Source organism: Bufo bufo, chromosome 2 (genome assembly GCF_905171765.1).
Source record: "Bufo bufo chromosome 2, aBufBuf1.1, whole genome shotgun sequence".
NCBI classification, from domain to species: Eukaryota; Metazoa; Chordata; class Amphibia; order Anura; family Bufonidae; genus Bufo; species Bufo bufo.
This window is the reverse complement of record NC_053390.1, coordinates 828585162-828607175: the sequence shown is the minus strand read 5'-3', so window position 1 is coordinate 828607175 and position 22014 is coordinate 828585162. Positions and strand designations below refer to the sequence as shown.

The window sequence follows — 22014 nt, the reverse complement described above, 5'->3', positions numbered from 1 at the left end:
CAAGAATATAACTACTATAATACTGCTCCTATGTACAAGAATAAAACTGCTATAATACTGCTCCTATGTACAAGAATATAACTACTATAATACTGCTCCTATATACAAGAATATAACTACTATAATACTGCTCCTATGTACAAGAATATAACTACTATAATACTGCTTCTATGTACAAGAATATAACTACTATAATAGTGCTCCTATGTACAAGAATATAACTACTATAATACTGCTCCTATGTACAAGAATATAACTACTATAATACTGCTCCTATGTACAAGAATATAACTACTATAATACTGCTCCTATGTACAAGAATATAACTACTATAATACTGCTCCTATGTACAAGAATATAACTGCTATAATACTGCTCCTGTGTACAAGAATATAACTACTATAATACTGCTCCTATGTACAAGAATATAACTACTATAATACTGCTCCTATGTACAAGAATATAACTATTATAATACTGCCTCCTATGTACAAGAATATAACTACTATAATACTGCTCCTATGTACAAGAATATAACTACTATAATACTGCCTCCTATGTACAGGAATATAACTACTATAATACTGCCTCCTATATATAAGAATATTATTACTATAATACTGCTCCTATGTACAAGAATATTACTACTATAATACTGCCTCCTATGTACAAGAATATAACTGCTATAATACTGCTCCTATGTACAAGAATATAACTACTATAAAACTGCTCCTATGCACAAGAATATAACTACTATATTACTGCCTCCTATGTACAAGAATATAACTACTATAATACTGCTCCTATGTACAAGAATATAACTACTATAATACTGCTCCTATGTACAGGAATATAACTACTTTAATACTGCTCCTATGTACAACAATATAACTACTATAATACTGCTGCTATATACAAGAATATAACTACTATAATACTGCTCCTATGTACAAGAATATAACTACTATAATACTGCCTCCTATGTACAAGAATATAACTGCTATAATACTGCTCCTATGTACAAGAATATAACTACTATAAAACTGCTCCTATGCACAAGAATATAACTACTATATTACTGCCTCCTATGTACAAGAATATAACTACTATAATACTGCTCCTATGTACAAGAATATAACTACTATAATACTGCTCCTATGTACAGGAATATAACTACTTTAATACTGCTCCTATGTACAACAATATAACTACTATAATACTGCTGCTATATACAAGAATATAACTACTATAATACTGCTCCTATGTACAAGAATATAACTACTATAATACTGCCTCCTATGTACAAGAATATAACTACTATAATACTGCTCCTATGTACAAGAATATAACTACTATAATACTGCTCCTATGTACAAGAATATAACTACTATAATACTGCTCCTATGTACAAGAATATAACTACTATAATACTGCTCCTATGTACAAGAATATAACTATTATAATACTGTCTCCTATGTACAAGAATATAACTACTATAATACTGCTCCTATGTACAAGAATATAACTACTATAATACTGACTCCTATGTACAGGAATATAACTACTATAATACTGCCTCCTATATATAAGAATATTATTACTATAATACTGCTCCTATGTACAAGAATATTACTACTATAATACTGCCTCCTATGTACAAGAATATAACTGCTATAATACTGCTCCTATGTACAAGAATATAACTACTATAAAACTGCTCCTATGTACAAGAATATAACTACTATATTACTGCCTCCTATGTACAAGAATATAACTACTATAATACTGCTCCTATGTACAAGAATATAACTACTATAATACTGCTCCTATGTACAAGAATATAACTACTATATAAGGAAGTATTACTTTACTGAGAGAGTAGTGGATGCATGGAATAGCCTTCCTGCAGAAGTGGTAGCTGCAAATACAGTGAAGGGGTTTAAGCATGCATGGGATAGGCATAAGGCCATCCTTCATATAAGATAGGGCCGGGGGCTATCCATAGTATTCAGTATATTGGGCAGACTAGATGGGCCAAATGGTTCTTATCTGCCGACACATTCTATGTTTCTATGTTTCTATGTTACTATAATACTGCTCCTATGTACAGGAATATAACTACTTTAATACTGCTCCTATGTACAACAATATAACTACTATAATACTGCTGCTATATACAAGAATATAACTACTATAATACTGCTCCTATGTACAAGAATATAACTACTATAATACTGCCTCCTATGTACAAGAATATAACTACTATAATACTGCCTCCTATATATAAGAATATTATTACTATAATACTGCTCCTATGTACAAGAATATTACTACTATAATACTGCCTCCTATGTACAAGAATATAACTGCTATAATACTGCTCCTATGTACAAGAATATAACTACTATAAAACTGCTCCTATGTACAAGAATATAACTACTATAATACTGCTCCTATGTACAAGAATATAACTACTATAATACTGCCTCCTATGTACAAGAATATAACTACTATAATACTGCTCCTATGTACAAGAATATAACTACTATAATACTGCTCCTATATACAAGAATATAACTACTATAATACTGCTCCTATGTACAAGAATATAACTATTATAATACTGCTCCTATGTACAGGAATATAACTACTATAATACTGCTCCTATGTACAAGAATATAACTACTATAATACTGCTCCTATGTACAAGAATATAACAACTATAATACTGCCTCCTATGTACAAGAATATAACTACTATAATACTGCTCCTATGTACAAGAATATAACTACTATAATACTGCTCCTATGTACAAGAATATAACTACTATAATACTGCTCCTATGTACAAGAATATAACTATTATAATACTGCTCCTATGTACAAGAATATAACTACTATAATATTGCTCCTATGTACAAGAATATAACTACTATAATACTGCTGCTATATACAAGAATATAACTACTATAATACTGCTCCTATGTACAAGAATATATCTACTATAATACTGCTCCTATGTACAAGAATATAACTGCTATAATACTGCTCCTATATCCAAGAATATAACTACTATAATACTGCCTCCTATGTACAAGAATATAACTACTATAATACTGCTCCCATGTACAAGAATATAACTACTATAATACTGCTCCTATGTACATGAATATAGCTACTATAATACTGCTCCTATGTACAAGATTATAACTGCTATAATACTGCTCCTATGTACAAGAATATAACTACTATAATACTGCCTCCTGTGTACAAGAATATAACTACTATAATACTGCTCCTATGTACAAGAATATAATTACTATAATACTGCTCCTCTATACAATAATATAACTACTATAATACTGCCTCCTATGTACAAGAATATAACTACTATAATACTGCTCCTATGTACAAGAATATAACTACTATAATACTGCCTTCTATGTACAAGAATATAACTACTATAATACTGCTCCTATGTACAAGAATATAACTACTATAATACTGCCCCTATGTACAAGACTATAACTACTATAATACTGCCTCCTATGTACAAGAATATTACTACTATAATACTGCTCTTATGTACAAGAATATAACTGCTATAATACTGCCTCCTATGTACAAGAATATAACTACTATAATACTGCTCCTATGTACAACAATATAACTACTATAATACTGCTCATATGTACAACAATATAACTACTATAATACTGCTGCTATATACAAGAATATAACTACTATAATACTACTCCTATGTACAAGAATATATCTACTATAATACTGCTCCTATGTACAAGAATATAACTGCTATAATACTGCTCCTATATACAAGAATATAACTACTATAATACTGCTCCTATGTACAAGAATATAACTACTATAATACTGCTCTTATGTACAAGAATATAACTACTATAATACTGCCTCCTATGTACAAGAATATAACTACTATAATACTGCCTCCTATGTACAAGAATATAACTACTATAATACTGCTCCTATGTACAAGAATATATCTACTATAATACTGCTCCTATGTACAAGAATATAACTACTATAATACTGCCTCCTATGTACAAGAATATAACTACTATAATACTGCTCCTATGTACAAGAATATAACTACTATAATACTGCTCCTATGTACAAGAATATAACTACTATAATACTGCTCCTATGTACAAGAATATAACTACTATAATACTGCTCCTATGTACAAGAATATAACTACTATAATAGTGCCTCCCATGTACAAGAATATAACTACTATAATACTGCTCCTATATACAAGAATATAACTACTATAATACTGCTCCTATGTACAAGATTATAACTACTATAATACTGCTCCTATGTACAAGAATATAACTACTATAATACTGCCTCCTGTGTACAAGAATATAACTACTATAATACTGCTCCTATGTACAAGAATATAACTACTATAATACTGCTCCTATGTACAAGAATATAACTGCTATAATACTGCTCCTATGTACAAGAATATAACTACTATAATACTGCTCCTATGTACAAGAATATAACTACTATAATACTGCTCCTATGTACCAGAATATAACTACTATAATACTGCTCCTATGTACAAGAATTTAACTACTATAATACTGCTCCTATGTACAAGAATATAACTACTATAATACTGCTCCTATGTACAAGAATATAACTACTATAATACTGCCTCCTGTGTACAATAATATAACTACTATAATACTGCTCCTATGTACTAGAATATAACTACTATAATACTGCCTCCTGTGTACAATAATATAACTACTATAATACTGCTCCTATGTACAAGAATATAACTACTATAATACTGCTCCTATGTACAAGAATATAACTACTATAATACTGCTACTATGTACAAGAATATAACTACTATAATACTGCTCCTATGTACAAGAATATAACTACTATAATACTGCTCCTATGTACAAGAATATATCTACTATAATACTGCTCCTATGTACAAGAATATAACTACTATAATACTGCTCCTATGTACAAGAATTTAACTACTATAATACTGCTCCTATGTACAAGAATTTAACTACTATAATACTGCTCCTATGTATAAGAATATACCTACTATAATACTGCTCCTATGTACAGGAATATAACTACTATAATACTGCCCCCTATGTACAAGAATATAACTACTATAATACTGCTCCTATGTACAAGAATATAACTACTATAATACTGCTCCTATGTACAAGAATATAACTACTATAATACTGCCTCCTATGTACAAGAATATAACTACTATAATACTGCCCCCTATGTACAAGAATATAACTGCTATAATACTGCTCATATGTACAAGAATATAACTACTATAATACTGCTCCTATGTACAAGAATATAACAACTATAATACTGCCTCCTATGTACAAGAATATAACTACTATAATACTGCTCCTATGTACAAGAATATAACTACTATAATACTGCTCCTATGTACAAGAATTTAACTACTATAATACTGCTCCTATGTATAAGAATATACCTACTATAATACTGCTCCTATGTACAGGAATATAACTACTATAATACTGCCCCCTATGTACAAGAATATAACTACTATAATACTGCTCCTATGTACAAGAATATAACTACTATAATACTGCATCCTATGTACAAGAATATAACTACTATAATACTGCTCCTATGTACAAGAATATAACTACTATAATACTGCCTCCTATGTACAAGAATATAACTACTATAATACTGCCCCCTATGTACAAGAATAAAACTACTATAATACTGCTCCTATGTACAAGAATATAACAACTATAATACTGCCTCCTATGTACAGGAATATAACTACTATAATACTGCTCCTCTATAAAATAATATAACTACTATAATACTGCCTCCTATGTACAAGAATATAACTACTATAATACTGCCTCCTATGTACAAGAATATAACTACTATAATACTGCTCCTATGTACAAGAATATAACTACTATAATACTGCTCCAATGTACAAGAGTATAACTACTATCATATTGCTCCTATGTACAGGAATATAACTACTATAATACTGCTCCTATGTACAAGAATATAACTACTATAATACTGCTCCTATATACAAGAATATAACTACTATAATACTGCTCCTATGTACAAGAATATAACTACTATAATACTGCTCCTATGTACAGGAATATATCTACTATAATACTGCTCCTATGTACAAGAATATAACTACTATAATAATGCTCCTATATACAAGAATATAACTACTATAATACTGCCTCCTATGTACAGGAATATAACTACTATAATACTGCTCCTATATACAAGAATATAACTGCTATAATACTGCCTCCTATGTACAGGAATATAACTACTATAATACTGCCTCGTATGTACAAGAATATAACTACTATAATACTGCTCCTGTGTACAAGAATATAACTACTATAATACTGCTCCTATGTACAAGAATATAACTACTATAATAATGCTCCTATGTACAACAATATAACTACTATAATACTGCTGCTATATACAAGAATATAACTACTATAATACTGCTCCTATGTACAAGAATATAACTACTATAATACTGCCTCCTATGTACAAGAATATAACTACTATAATACTGCTCCTATGTACAAGAATATAACTACTATAATACTGCTCCTATGTACAAGAATATAACTACTATAATACTACTCCTATGTATAAGAATATAACTACTATAATACTGCTCCTATATACAAGAATATAACTACTATAATACTGCCTCCTATATACAAGAATATAACTACTATAATACTGCCTCCTATGTACAAGAATATAACTACTAAAATACTGCTCCTGTGTACAAGAATATAACTACTATAATACTGCTCCTATGTACAGGAATATAACTACTATAATACTGCCTCCTATGTACAGGAATATAACTGCTATAATACTGCCTCCTATGTACAAGAATATAACTACTATAATACTGCTCCTATGTACAAGAATATAACTACTATAATACTGCTCCTATGTACAATAATATAACTACTATAATACTGCTCCTACTGTATGTACAAGAATATAACTACTATAATATTGCCTCCTATGTACAGGAATATAACTACTATAATACTGCCTCCTATGTACAAGAATATAACTACTATAATACTGCCTCCTATGTACAAGAATATAACTACTATAATACTGCCTCATATGTACAAGAATATAACTACTATAATACTGCTCCTATGTACAAGAATATAACTACTATAATACTGCTCCTATGTACAAGAATATAACTACTATAATACTGCTCCTATGTACAAGAATATAACTACTATAATACTGCCTCCTATGTACAAGAATATAACTACTATAATACTGCCTCCTATGTACAAGAATATAACTACTATAATACTGCTCCTATGTACAAGAATATAACTACTATAATACTGCTCCTATGTACAAGAATATAACTACTATAATACTGCTCCTATGTACAGGAATATAACTACTATAATACTGCTCCTCTATACAATAATATAACTACTATAATACTGCCTCCTATGTACAAGAATATAGATTAGCAGAGCAAGGCCAGAGTCTCTGCTTCCTAAAACATTTGCACAGGCGCTGCTGGTATCAGACTTACTTTTTCCCAAACTCCCTGAGTTTTTTTCTGTCTTCGGGGCGCTCTCCGTCTTTTGAGGAGTATCTACTATTCGCCGACGCCTCTGTAGAACTGACTCCAATTCGCCATCTTTGGCTTTGCGGCTCATCCGGTGGCGGCTTGCTCTTCGTGCTGGTTTTCTCACTGTGTGCTACAGGGAGAATGAGCTTTAGAAGTGACAGATTTTTCAGGAAAGTAAATTTTATGTGAAATCTGTGACATTTTTAATACTTCAGTCACATCCAGAGCTGTATTCAGAATTGTGCTGTCAATCTTCGTTACGTCACCTCTCACCACAGCTTGTTTAGTGTGTCTATGGAATGTAATCTGCGGTGGTGCATTGCAGGAGATATAGTGTTTGTATGGTGTTTGTGTGGTGGTATAGTGATAGTTTATAGAGGGCTGTGTGCCGCCATCACCACACCACAGATCAGACACATCCTACTGACACTTACCAATAATATTCCTTGGAGCTCACTGATGGCGCTCTTACGTTTGCTGGTCATTGCAGCCTGGTCCTGGTGAAACCATAAAAATGTAAAAAACAAAATGAAATAGATTTTTTTTCATCGTCAGTTTAATAATTCCCAAATTATGGTAAATTTCTTTAATCGGTAATGCATTCGTCTGGTAATCTTTTTTTACAATTTCCTACAGTTTTTCCTCTACAGCTTTCCATGACAGTGCTTCTACAGACTCTTGCTCTCTACCTCACACTGAATCCGTCAGAGAGAATTTTAGAGTGTTTATGGGCTGTCAGGAGTTCAGAGATGAGGGCCACAGATCAGTTCTCTGATGGATTCACTGTAAAGCTGAGTGCAATAGAGAAAATGAACAACATAGAGGAAAAACTGTTGGAATTTTTTTAATAAAAAAACTATTGAAAAAATTAGTAAAATACAGTAATAGAAAATTTCCCCCAAAAGGTGTTCATAGCCTTTTAAGTATGGAAAGGGATTTTCCAGGATTTTTATACTGATGGCCTACCCATAGGATAGGTCATTAGTGTATCTAAGATCAGCAGGTGTCCAACTCCTGACACTCCCGTTGATCAGCTGTAGGAAGAGGCAGTGGCTAGAGTTAAGCGAACACCTGGATGTTCGGGTTCGAGAAGTTCGGCCGAACTTCCCGGAAATGTTCGGGTTCGGGATCCGAACCCGAACCGAACTTCGTCCCGAACCCCATTGAAGTCAATGGGGACCCGAACTTTTGGGCACTAAAAAGGCTGTAAAACAGCCCAGGAAAGAGCTAGAGGGCTGCAAAAGGCAGCAACATGTAGGTAAATCCCCTGCAAACAAATGTGGATAGGGAAATGAATTAAAATAAAAATAAAAAAAATAAAAATGAACTAATATCAATTGGACAGAGGTCCCATAGCAGAGAATCTGGCTTCACGTCAGCAGAGAATCAGTCTCTTCATGCCATAGAAAAGAATCTGGCTTCATGTCAGCACAGAATCAGTCTCTTCATGCCATAGCAGAGAATCTGGCTTCATGTCAGCACAGAATCAGTCTTCATGTCATAGCAGAGAATCAGGCTTCACGTCACCCACCACTGGAACAGGCCACTGTCACACATTTAGGCCCCGGCACCCAGACAGAGGAGAGCGGTCCCGTAACAGAGAATCTGGCCTTATGTCAGCGCAGAATCTGTCTTCATGTCATAGCAGAGAATCAGGCTTCACGTCACCCACCACTGGAACAGGCCACTGACACACATTTAGGCCCAGGCACCCAGGCAGAGGAGAGAGGTCCCGTAACAGAGAATATGGCCTTATGTCAGCACAGAATCTGTCTTCATGTCATAGCAGAGAATTAGGCTTCACGTCACCCACCACTGGAACAGGCCACTGTCACACATTTAGGCCCCGGCACCCAGGCAGAGGAGAGAGGTCCCGTAACAGAGAATCTGGCCTTATGTCAGCACAGAATCTGTCTTCATGTCATAGCAGAGAATCAGGCTTCACGTCACCCACCACTGGAACAGGCCACTGTCACACATTTAGGCCCCGGCACCCAGACAGAGGAGAGCGGTCCCGTAACAGAGAATCTGGCCTTATGTCAGCGCAGAATCTGTCTTCATGTCATAGCAGAGAATCAGGCTTCACGTCACTCACCACTGGAACAGGCCACTGTCACATATTTAGGCCCAGGCACCCAGGCAGAGGAGAGAGGTCGCGTAACAGAGAATCTGGCCTTATGTCAGCGCAGAATCTGTCTTCATGTCATAGCAGAGAATCAGGCTTCACGTCACCCACCACTGGAACAGGGCACTGTCACACATTTAGGCCCCGGCACCCAGGCAGAGGAGAGAGGTCCCGTAACAGAGAATCTGGCCTTATGTCAGCACAGAATCTGTCTTCATGTCATAGCAGAGAATCAGGCTTCACGTCACCCACCACTGGAACAAGCCACTGTCACACATTTAGGCCCCGGCACCCAGACAGAGGAGAGCGGTCCAGTAACAGAGAATCTGGCCTTATGTCAGCGCAGAATCTGTCTTCATGTCATAGCAGAGAATCAGGCTTCACGTCACCCACCACTGGAACAGGCCACTGTCACACATTTAGGCCCAGGCACCCAGGCAGAGGAGAGAGGTCGCGTAACAGAGAATCTGGCCTTATGTCAGCGCAGAATCTGTCTTCATGTCATAGCAGAGAATCAGGCTTCACGTCACCCACCACTGGAACAGGCCACTGTCACACATTTAGGCCCCGGCACCCAGACAGAGGAGAGGTTCATTCAACTTTGGGTTGCCCCGCAATATAATGGTAAAATGAAATTAAAAATAGTATTGAATGAGGAAGTGCCCTGGAGTAGAATAATATATTGTTAAGGGGAGGTAGTTAATGTCTAATCTGCACAAGGGATGGACAGGTCCTGTGGGATCCATGCCTGGTTCATTTTTATGAACGTCAGCTTGTCCACATTGGCTGTAGACAGGCGGCTGCGTTTGTCTGTAATGACGCCCCCTGCCGTGCTGAATACACGTTCAGACAAAACGCTTGCCGCCGGGCAGGCCAGCACCTCCAAGGCATAAAAGGCTAGCTCTGGCCACGTGGACAATTTGGAGACCCAGAAGTTGAATGGGGCCGAACCATCAGTCAGTACGTGGAGGGGTGTGCACAGGTACTGTTCCACCATGTTAGTGAAATGTTGCCTCCTGCTAACACGTTCCGTATCAGGTGGTAATGCACTTAGCTTTGGCGTGGTGACAAAACTTTTCCACATCTCTGCCATGCTAACCCTGCCCTCAGAGGAGCTGGCCGTGACACAGCTGCGTTGGCGACCTCTTGCTCCTCCTCTGCCTTCGCCTTGGGCTTCCACTGGTTCCCCTGTGACATTTGGGAATGCTCTCAGTAGCGCGTCTACCAACGTGCGCTTGTACTCGCGCATCTTCCTATCACGCTCCAGTGTAGGAAGTAAGGTGGGCACATTGTCTTTGTACCGGGGATCCAGCAGGGTGGCAACCCAGTATTCCGCACACGTTAAAATGTGGGCAACTCTGCTGTCGTTGCGCAGGCACTGCAGCATGTAGTCGCTCATGTGTGCCAGGCTGCCCAGAGGTAAGGACAAGCTGTCCTCTGTGGGAGGCGTATCGTCATCGTCCTGTGTTTCCCCCCAGCCACGCACCAGTGATGGGCCCGAGCTGCTTTGGGTGCCACCCCGCTGTGAACATGCTTCATCCTCATCCTCCTCCACCTCCTCCTCATCCTCGTCCTCCTCGTCCTCCAGTAGTGGGCCCTGTCTGGCCACATTTGTACCTGGCCTCTGGTGTTGCAAAAAACCTCCCTCTGAGTCACTTCGAAGAGACTGGCCTGAAAGTGCTAAAAATGACCCCTCTTCCTCCTGGGCCACCTCCTCTTCCATCATCGCCCTAAGTGTTTTCTCAAGGAGACATAGAAGTGGTATTGTAACGCTGATAACGGCGTCATCGCCACTGGCCATGTTGGTGGAGTACTCGAAACAGCGCAACAGGGCACACAGGTCTCGCATGGAGGCCCAGTCATTGGTGGTGAAGTGGGTCTGATCCACAGTGCGACTGACCCGTGCGTGCTGCAGCTGAAACTCCACTATGGCCTGCTGCTGCTCGCACAGTCTGTCCAGCATATGCAAGGTGGAGTTCCACCTGGTGGGCACGTCGCATATGAGGCGGTGAGCGGGAAGGCCGAAGTTACGCTGTAGCGCAGACAGGCAAGCAGCGGCAGGGTGTGAACGCCGGAAGCGCCAACAGACGGCCCGCACTTTATGCAGCAGCTCTGACATGTCAGGGTAGTTGTGAATGAACTTCTGCACCACCAAATTCAGCACATGCGCCAGGCAAGGGATGTGCGTCAAACCGGCTAGTCCCAGAGCTGCAACGAGATTTCGCCCTTTATCGCACACCACCAGGCCGGGCTTGAGGCTCACTGGCAGCAACCACTCGTCGGTCTGTTGTTCTATACCCCGCCACAACTCCTGTGCGGTGTGGGGCCTGTCCCCCAAACATATGAGTTTCAGAATGGCCTGCTGACGTTTACCCCGGACTGTGCTGAAGTTGGTGGTGAAGGTGTGTGGCTGACTGGATGAGCAGGTGGAAGAAGAGGAGGAGGAAGCTGAGTAGGAGGAGGAGGAGACAGGAGGCAAAGAATGTTGCCCTGCGATCCTTGGCGGCAGAAGGACTTGCGCCAAACAGCTCTCCGCCTGGGGCCCAGCCGCCACTACATTTACCCAGTGTGCAGTTAGGGAAATATAGCGTCCCTGGCCGTGCTTACTGGTCCACGTATCTGTGGTTAGGTGGACCTTGCCACAGATGGCGTTGCGCAGTGCACACTTGATTTTATCGGACACTTGTTTGTGCAGGGAAGGCACGGCTCTCTTGGAGAAGTAGTGGCGGCTGGGAACAACATACTGTGGGACAGCAAGCGACATGAGCTGTTTGAAGCTGTGTGTGTCCACCAGCCTAAATGACAGCATTTCATAGGCCAGTAGTTTAGAAATGCTGGCATTCAGGGCCAGGGATCGAGGGTGGCTAGGTGGGAATTTACGCTTTCTCTCAAATGTTTGTGAGATGGAGAGCTGAACGCTGCCGTGTGACATGGTTGAGATGCTTGGTGACGCAGGTGGTGGTGTTGGTGGTACATCCTATGTTTGCTGGGCGGCAGGTGCCAACGTTCCTCCAGAGGCGGAGGAAGAGGCCGAGGCGGCGGCAGCAGCAGAAGAGGCCGAGGCGGCAGCAGCAGAAGAGGTAGCAGGGGGAGCCTGAGTGAGTTCCTTGTTTTTAAGGTGTTTACTCCACTGCAGTTCATGCTTTGAATGCAGGTGCCTGGTCATGCAGGTTGTGCTAAGGTTCAGAACGTTAATGCCTCGCTTCAGGCTCTGATGGCACAGCGTGCAAACCACTCGGGTTTTGTCTTCAGCACATTGTTTGAAGAAGTGCCATGCCAGGGAACTCCTTGAAGCTGCCTTTGGGGTGCTCGGTCCCAGATGGCGGCGGTCAGTAGCAGGCGGAGTCTCTTGGCGGCGGGTGTTCTGATTTTGCCCACTGCTCCCTCTTTTGCTACGCTGTTGGCTCGGTCTCACCACTGCCTCTTCCTCCGAACTGTGAAAGTCAGTGGCACGACCTTCATTCCATGTGGGGTCTAGGACCTCATCGTCCCCTGCATCGTCTTCCACCCAGTCTTGATCTCTGACCTCCTGTTCAGTCTGCACACTGCAGAAAGACGCAGCAGTTGGCACCTGTGTTTCGTCATCATCAGAGACGTGCTGAGGTGGTATTCCCATGTCCTCATCATCAGGAAAAATAAGTGGTTGTGCGTTAGTGCATTCTATCTCTTCCACCCCTGGGGAAGGGCTAGGTGGATGCCCTTGGGAAACCCTGGCAGCAGAGTCTTCAAACAGCATAAGAGACTGCTGCATAACTTGAGGCTCAGACAGTTTCCCTGATATGCATGGGGGTGATGTGACAGACCGATGGGCTTGGTTTTCATGCGCCATCTGTGCGCTTTCTGCAGAAGACTGGGTGGGAGATAATGTGAACGTGCTGGATGCACTGTCGGCCACCCAATTGACTAATGCCTGTACCTGCTCAGGCCTTACCATCCTTAGAACGGCATTGGGCCCCACCAAATATCGCTGTAAATTCTGCTGGCTACTGGGACCTGAGGTAGTGGGTTCACTAGGACGTGTGGCTGTGGCAGAACGGCCACGTCCTCTCCCAGCACCAGAGGGTCCACTAACACCACCACGACCATGTCCACGTCCGCGTCCCTTATTAGATGTTTTCCTCATTGTTCCCGTTCACCACAATTTTGAGAATGGCAAATTTGGGAATGCTTTTTCAACCCAGAACAAAAAGTCTGCTTTTACGGTCACTACAAATAACTTGACCAGCTAAAACTGTACAGATTTGGTTGAATAGAGATGTGAGACCTGTTTTTTTTTTTGCGCTGTGTGACAGTTATAGGTTTAATCACAGAATCACACTTCTATCAGCACGCTAGCGTGTGTCTTAGGTTTTTCTGAATGACACTATCAATACCTTCAATGTAAGATATTCTTTTTGGGATAGATTTCAAGTAGGCCTCAAATACCAGAAACTAGTTATTTTGAGAATGGCAAATTTGGGAATGCTTTTTCAACCCAGAAAAAAAACTGTGCTTTTACGGTCACTACAAATAACTTGACCAGCTAAAACAGTACAGATTTGGTTGAATAGAAATGTCAGGTCTATTTTTTAGGCGCTGGGTGACAGGCTCAACTTGCCCCTGATGTAATATATGGCCAAAAAATAACCACACTGTTGATGGTTAAATGCACTTGGGTGACACAGGCTCAGCCTGCACCAGATGTAGTATATGGCCAAAAAATAACCAGACTGTTGATGGTTAAATGCACTTGGGTGACACAGGCTCAGCCTGCACCAGATGTAGTATATGGCCAAAAAATAACCAGACTGTTGATGGTTAAATGCACTTCGGAGACACAGGCTCAGCCTGCAGCTGATGTAGGATATAGCACAAAATAACCACACTATCGATGGTTAAATACACTTGGTGATAGCTCGTGCTGGCGCACCACAAGTCACAAAATGGCCGCCGATCACCCCAGAAAAAAAGTGATCTAAAAACGCTCTGGGCAGCCTCAAAAAAGTGAGCAAGTCAATAATAGCACTTCAATGATCCACAGCTGCAGATCGATCACAGAATGAAGTCTTTTGGAGGAGTTAATCTGCCTAATCTCGCCCTAACGTCGCAGCTGCAACCTCTCTCTATACTGATCATAGCAGAGTGACGTGCGGCGCTACGTGACTCCAGCTTAAATAGAGGCTGGGTCACATGGTGCACTGGCCAATCACAGCCATGCCAATAGTAGGCATGGCTGTGATGGCCTCTTGGGGCAAGTAGTATGACGCTTGTTGATTGGCTGCTTTGCAGCCTTTCAAAAAGCGCCAAGAAAGCGCCGAACACCGAACCCGAACCCGGACTTTTACGAAAATGTTCGGGTTCGGGTCCGTGTCACGGACACCCTAAAATTCGGTACGAACCCGAACTATACAGTTCGGGTTCGCTCATCCCTAGCAGTGGCACCTCATGAACCCTTAGGCCTCTTGTGCTGTCCCAGCCCAATGGCTTCTGAAAGTACAATTCTTATTAATTGTAATCTATATTTATTTTACTTTGCTGCTATCTTGTGGCCATTGTTATGTTTGGTTTTATGGAGTTATCTATGGTTGTATTTCATTATGTCATTCATCTTGTAGCTCTTCCTCTTCTGTAAGCTCACATCCTGTATCCTGCAGTCTTTTCCTGTTTGTTTGCCTGTCGGACATTCAACACTTAGCTGGAGAGCGGATTTTCCTTTGACCTCTATCACCTCTCAAGATTTATTCAGTAAATATATTCATTGCATCTCCCTCACTGGAATTCTACATGCAATGGTGTTGCTAGGGGCACTCACGCTCATCAGAGACTTCTCACTCATAGAGCAGGAGCAGATTACCTCTTCTTAGGCCAGTGAAGTCATGTTTATCAGTCACATGGCCTAGGCGCAGCTCATTCCCATTGAAATGAATGAGGCTGAGCTGCAATACCAAGCACAGCCACTATACAGTGTATGGCGCTGTGCTTGGTAAACTGTGAGGAGGTGACCGTGCTCTCCAGAGTTCTGGAGGGTGCTGTAGTTTCCTCAAACAGCTGATCCGCGAGGGTCCAATATTAATGACCTAACCTGAGGAAAGGCCATTAATATCTAAATCCTGGAGATCCCCTTTAAAATAATTTTGCCATGCTTTTGTTGTACAAAAATCTGATTACTAAGGCAATAAGACAGAGCCGCCAACCCATAGAAAGGCCTGTAGCTGCTCAGCGGTCTCTCTCTTTCTTGCAGATTTAGCCCAATTAGAGCAGAAGAGAAGCTATTCCCAAATAATTCCGTTACTACTAGGCCAAATTTCTGGTAACATTGATGAACTGCCGCTCTGGGAATGTGAGACTGAGACGTTAATGAGACTAATTACTACTATTCTGGGATTGGGGGGAGAAGAGTAACGATGCAATGAACCTTTCTGTCAATCGCTGGCCGCAGTATCACTCCGGTCTTAATTCTCTCCATCATTTCTCGCACTGCATCCGCTCTGGCATCAGGGCCGCCTGCAAATACAACTTCATATTACTGCCCTAGAAGACAGCATGGCTACCGTGTACACCTCCGGACGCCACACACCGCGCGCACCTCCGGACGTCACACACCGTGCGCATTACCTGACGTCACACCGCGCGCACCTTTGGACGTCACACACCGCGCGCACCTCCTAATGTCACACACCGCGCGCACCTCCTGTCGCCACACACCGCTCGCACTTCCTGATGTCACACACCGCGCGCACTTCCTGATGTCACACACCGCGCGCATTGTGGAAGCACTGATCTCCATAGTCATCTGTATCGCCGTCCTTAGGACAGAGATACAGATGGATGCTGCGGGGAAGGGGAGAGGCATCTCCCTTCCCCAATCTTCTGATAGACTGCACTAGGCCTGCAGCCTATGAGAGGCCGGTGCAGGCGGCACGATGACGTTATTGCGCTGCCTGAGCCGTACAGCGCGGGACACAGGCCGGAAGAGGCTGCATCGCATCGCTGCCAGCCTGATGGAGGTAAGTATGTGAGTTTTTTTTTTGGGGGGGTACAATACAGGAGAGGAGTGCTGTGGGGGCACTTGTTACTGGCACATGATTAGCGGGCATCTATGGGGGGCACTTGTTAGTGGCACATGATTGGGGGGCATCTATGGGGGCACTTGTTACTGGCACATGATTGGGGGGCATCTATGGGGGCACTTCTTACTGGCATATGATTGGGGGGCCTCTATTGGGACACTTTTTACTGGCACATTATTGGGGGGCACTATGGGGGCATCTACTGAGGCCACAAAGAAGGGGTATTTTATATGGGGGGCTCTGTATAGGGGAATTTTATATTGGGACACATTATGGTGGGTACTATGGGGAAGGGGGGAAAGGAGTACAATGGGGTCATCTATGGGGTGCACTAAGAAGGGGTATTTTATACAAATTATGGGGAACACTGAGGTCATCTACTGGGGCACTATATAGGAATATTTTATACTGGTACATTATGGGGGGCACTAGGAGGAAGGGGGGAGAGGAGCACTCTGGGGGCATTTACTGGGAGCACTATATAGGGGTATTTTATACTGGCACATTATGGGGGCACTATGGGGACATTAAATCAACTGGGGGCATTACAAGGGGGTATTTTATAAGGAGAATTATTACTACTGGGGGGGCTTTATTACTACTGGGGTTCTATGGGGAACATGATTACTAGTATGGGCACTACACTGCGTGCAGAATTATTAGGCAAATGAGTATTTTGACCACATCATCCTCTTTATGCATGTTGTCTTACTCCAAGCTGTATAGGCTCGAAAGCCTACTACCAATTAAGCATATTAGGTGATGTGCATCTCTGTAATGAGAAGGGGTGTGGTCTAATGACATCAACACCCTATATTAGGTGTGCATAACTATTAGGCAAAATGGGTCAAAAGAAGGACTTGACAGGCTCAGAAAAGTCAAAAATAGTGAGATATCTTGCAGAGGGATGCAGCACTCTTAAAATTGCAAAGCTTCTGAAGCGTGATCATCGAACAATCAAGCGTTTCATTAAAAATAGTCAACAGGGTCGCAAGAAGCGTGTGGAAAAACCAAGGCGCAAAATAACTGCCCATGAACTGCGAAAAGTCAAGCGTGCAGCTGCCAAGATGCCACTTGCCACCAGTTTGGCCATATTTCAGAGCTGCAACATCACTGGAGTGCCCAAAAGCACAAGGTGTGCAATACTCAGAGACATGGCCAAGGTAAGAAAGGCTGAAAGACGACCACCACTGAACAAGACACACAAGCTGAAACGTCAAGACTGGGCCAAGAAATATCTCAAGACTGATTTTTCTAAGGTTTTATGGACTGATGAAATGAGAGTGAGTCTTGATGGGCCAGATGGATGGGCCCGTGGCTGGATTGGTAAAGGGCAGAGAGCTCCAGTCCGACTCAGACGCCAGCAAGGTGGAGGTGGAGTACTGGTTTGGGCTGGTATCATCAAAGATGAGCTTGTGGGGCCTTTTCGGGTTGAGGATGGAGTCAAGCTCAACTCCCAGTCCTACTGCCAGTTTCTGGAAGACACTTTCTTCAAGCAGTGGTACAGGAAGAAGTCTGCATCCTTCAAGAAAAACATGATTTTCATGCAGGACAATGCTCCATCACACGCGTCCAAGTACTCCACAGCATGGCTGGCAAGAAAGGGTATAAAAGAAGAAAATCTAATGACATGGCCTCCTTGTTCACCTGATCTGAACCCCATTGAGAACCTGTGGTCCATCATCAAATGTGAGATTTACAAGGAGGGAAAACAGTACACCTCTCTGAACAGTGTCTGGGAGGCTGTGGTTGCTGCTGCACGCAATGTTGATGGTGAACAGATCAAAACACTGACAGAATCCATGGATGGCAGGCTTTTGAGTGTCCTTGCAAAGAAAGGTGGCTATATTGGTCACTGATTTGTTTTTGTTTTTGAATGTCAGAAATGTATATTTGTGAATGTTGAGATGTTATATTGGTTTCACTGGTAAAAATAAATAATTGAAATGGGTATATATTTGTTTTTTGTTAAGTTGCCTAATAATTATGCACAGTAATAGTCACCTGCACACACAGATATCCCCCTAAAATAGCTAAAACTAAAAACAAACTAAAAACTACTTCCAAAAATATTCAGCTTTGATATTAATGAGTTTTTTGGGTTCATTGAGAACATGGTTGTTGTTCAATAATAAAATTAATCCTCAAAAATACAACTTGCCTAATAATTCTGCACTCCCTGTATGGGAGCATTATTGCTTACACTACAGTGGGGACATGTTGGGGGCACTGTATGAGCATTATTACTACCATGTGTGCTCTAGCAGAGAATTATTCCTATTGGTGGGACTTTTGGGAGCACTATTACTGCGGGGGCACTTTGGCACAGTATCAGCTTACCACAATTATTTTTGTGGGACATAATGTTTACACTATAAGTATCAGGGGCACTATTTGCTGGGCGCAGTTATTTTAGGGCACTGTGTGCCAATAATTATTGAAGGGCACTATCTGCCTGGTACTACTATTATCAGCGAGTTTATCTGTTTCTGCAGTATAGTATTGGGTGCACAGCGGCACAGTATTGGGGGTGTTAGGATGATTTGTCCAGAAGATGGGAGGATGATGGAAAAGTAGTAAACTAAGATTTTTTTTTTTGTCAAACTGCAGAGACGAGAAATGGCTGAAAAATGGTGTCTGGTCTGAAGGTCTGAAAGGAGAAGATGAAGAAAGAGAACATCTACAAGAGACGTCACTGGATGTAAGAGGTATGGGGCGCTGTATTACCCTGTATGTAAGAGGTAGGGGGCGCTGTATTACCCTGGATGTAAGAGGTATGAGGCTGTATTACCCTGTATGTAAGAGGTATGAGGCGCTGTATTACCCTGTATGTAAGAGGTATGGGGCGCTGTATTACCCTGGATGTAAGAGGTAGGGGGCGCTGTATTACCCTGGATGTAAGAGGTATGAGGCTGTATTACCCTTTATGTAAGAGGTATGAGGCGCTGTATTACCCTGTATGTAAGAGGTAGGGGGCGCTGTATTACCCTGTATGTAAGAGGTAGGGGGCGCTGTATTACCCTGGATGTAAGAGGTAGGGGGCGCTGTATTACCCTGTATGTAAGAGGTATGAGGCGCTGTATTACCCTGTATGTAAGAGGTATGAGGCGCTGTATTACCCTGTATGTAAGAGGTAGGGGGCGCTGTATTACCCTGGATGTAAGAGGTAGGGGGCGCTGTATTACCCTGTATGTAAGAGGTATGAGGCTGTATTACCCTGGATGTTCTGTAATGCTAGGAGGGAAGGGGTTAGGTTGAGAATTTGGTATTGGGGGGAGGCGGCTTTTTCAATTTTCGCCTCAGGCAGCAGAAGGACTAGGTGCACCCCCTGCTCCCTGACATCACACACTGCACGCACCTCTGACTGTCTGACATCACACACTGCACGCACCTCTGACTGTCTGACATCACACACTGCACGCACCTCTGACTGTCTGACATCACACACTGCACGCACCAATGACTGTCTGACATCACACACTGCAGGCACCTCCTGACGTCACACGCACCTCCTGACGTCACACGCACCTCCTGACGTCACACACACCTCTGAAATCACAGACATCATTACTTACCTGTCACTGGTGACCCCACTGACTCTAGTTTTCCTCGTCTCTGCTTAATTAAAGCCAAGGGGCTGGAAAAAAAAATTGATTAATCTTTTACATCATTGTAATAGAACTTATGAACTTGTACTAAAACTGAAATAACATAAAGTATCTGCTCTCCTTATCCTGCGGTCCCAGCCGCCAGAGTATCGATGTGCCTCCCATCCGCTGAGGCCTAGTACTCTCTATGATCCCCAATGCCCATAGGGGACACACACTCGCTCACTTTGGCTCTCCTCCTAGGAGGTGGCTGGCCATCTTTAGGTATTTAAGACCATTTACCCTGTGAGAATGTGCCTGAGCAATAGGTTCTAGTTTGCTAGTTTCCTGCAAAGTGTTACCTTTTGTTCATTTGCCTGGCATCCATTCTGAAGCTGACCACCCTGACTTCAGACTGTTTATTTTCTTTCTGCCCTGACCTCAGCCTGCCCCTGACCACAGTTTTGCCTGATCCCTCAGTACTCCTCACCAGTGTCTCTAGACCACTGTGGATCAGTAGTCACTGAACAGAGACTACTTCAGGAGGTAGCCTGTTGGTATTCCTGCAGTGGAGTACAGATCCCTATACAGGTAGTGAAGGTTGAGGAGTAGACCTGCGGGTAATATAGATAAAATCTACTGGATTAGACCCTAGTCAAATATGTTCAAGTGACACAGTCTATCCACATCCCCTCCATTATAAAATCAGCAATAAAGTTCTCGTTATACTCATGAATATGGCAGATCTAGAAAATGTGGAGGCATACCATTTCACAGATAAACTACATAGACCTAATGTCCCCATAGATATCTAAACTCCCCATACAGCACTCCCAATCTCATTGCTCAACATTAGAGCCTCACTCTTCTGGAGTCTTGAAAAGAGAGCATGGAGGTGGTGGAGGGGGTGGTGGTAGTGGTGAGACTGGTGGTGCCACCAAAGATGCATCATCCACTGAGTTTGTTGATGTTCCCCTTCTCTGCAGTTCCTCTTCCAGAGATTTAACTACGAGAAAACACATCGCTCCATGAGAAAGAGTGGTCAATCAGGATATGGTCTCATGATCCCGGAACCTGTGAATGTCATGTAGACATGTTGTGTTGAGTATTCCTGCAGATGAGGCCATAGACACATAAAATTCCAGTTCCAAGTTGGCCAATATGTGGCTATGTGATATAGATGTATTCTAGAGGAAACTCTTTATCTCGCAAACATTGACACACTCACAAAAATAGATCGGTGTACCCTGACAGAGCACCTTCAGTGGAACAAGTGATGGTCTAGTTTTATGGAGGTCAAATTAGAGAACCACACTTTCCCATACCTCGTTCTTCTAGTAATGTGCACTTCTCCTTCATCACCTTCAGTTCTTCTTCTACCTGACTTTTTTCCGTGTTTAGTACATTTAGGTTTTCCTTGATGGTGAGAAGTTCCTCTTTGGTTGGTCTCTCCGATAACTGCAACTCCAGGCTGTTCACCTGTCGAAAATAAGGACAATCATAAGGAGATCCGACTCCACCAGTGCACAGGATTTGTTGGGCCTGCCTTTGG

The 22014-nt window shown here is 41.8% G+C and overlaps 1 protein-coding gene across 1 annotated transcript in view; it reads right to left on the bottom strand.

Moving 5' to 3' along the window:
- LOC120991091 (shootin-1-like) overlaps positions 1 to 22014 on the bottom strand; it is a 37785-nt gene that overhangs the window by 1175 nt on the left and 14596 nt on the right. Inside the window, exons 6-11 of the mRNA XM_040419982.1 lie at positions 21788 to 21941; positions 21327 to 21468; positions 20451 to 20512; positions 16221 to 16309; positions 8136 to 8198; positions 7663 to 7831 (exon numbers count right to left, since the gene is read on the bottom strand). Coding sequence (XP_040275916.1) covers positions 7663 to 7831; positions 8136 to 8198; positions 16221 to 16309; positions 20451 to 20512; positions 21327 to 21468; positions 21788 to 21941 — 679 coding nt within the window. The remainder of the gene's footprint in view (positions 1 to 7662; positions 7832 to 8135; positions 8199 to 16220; positions 16310 to 20450; positions 20513 to 21326; positions 21469 to 21787; positions 21942 to 22014) is intronic.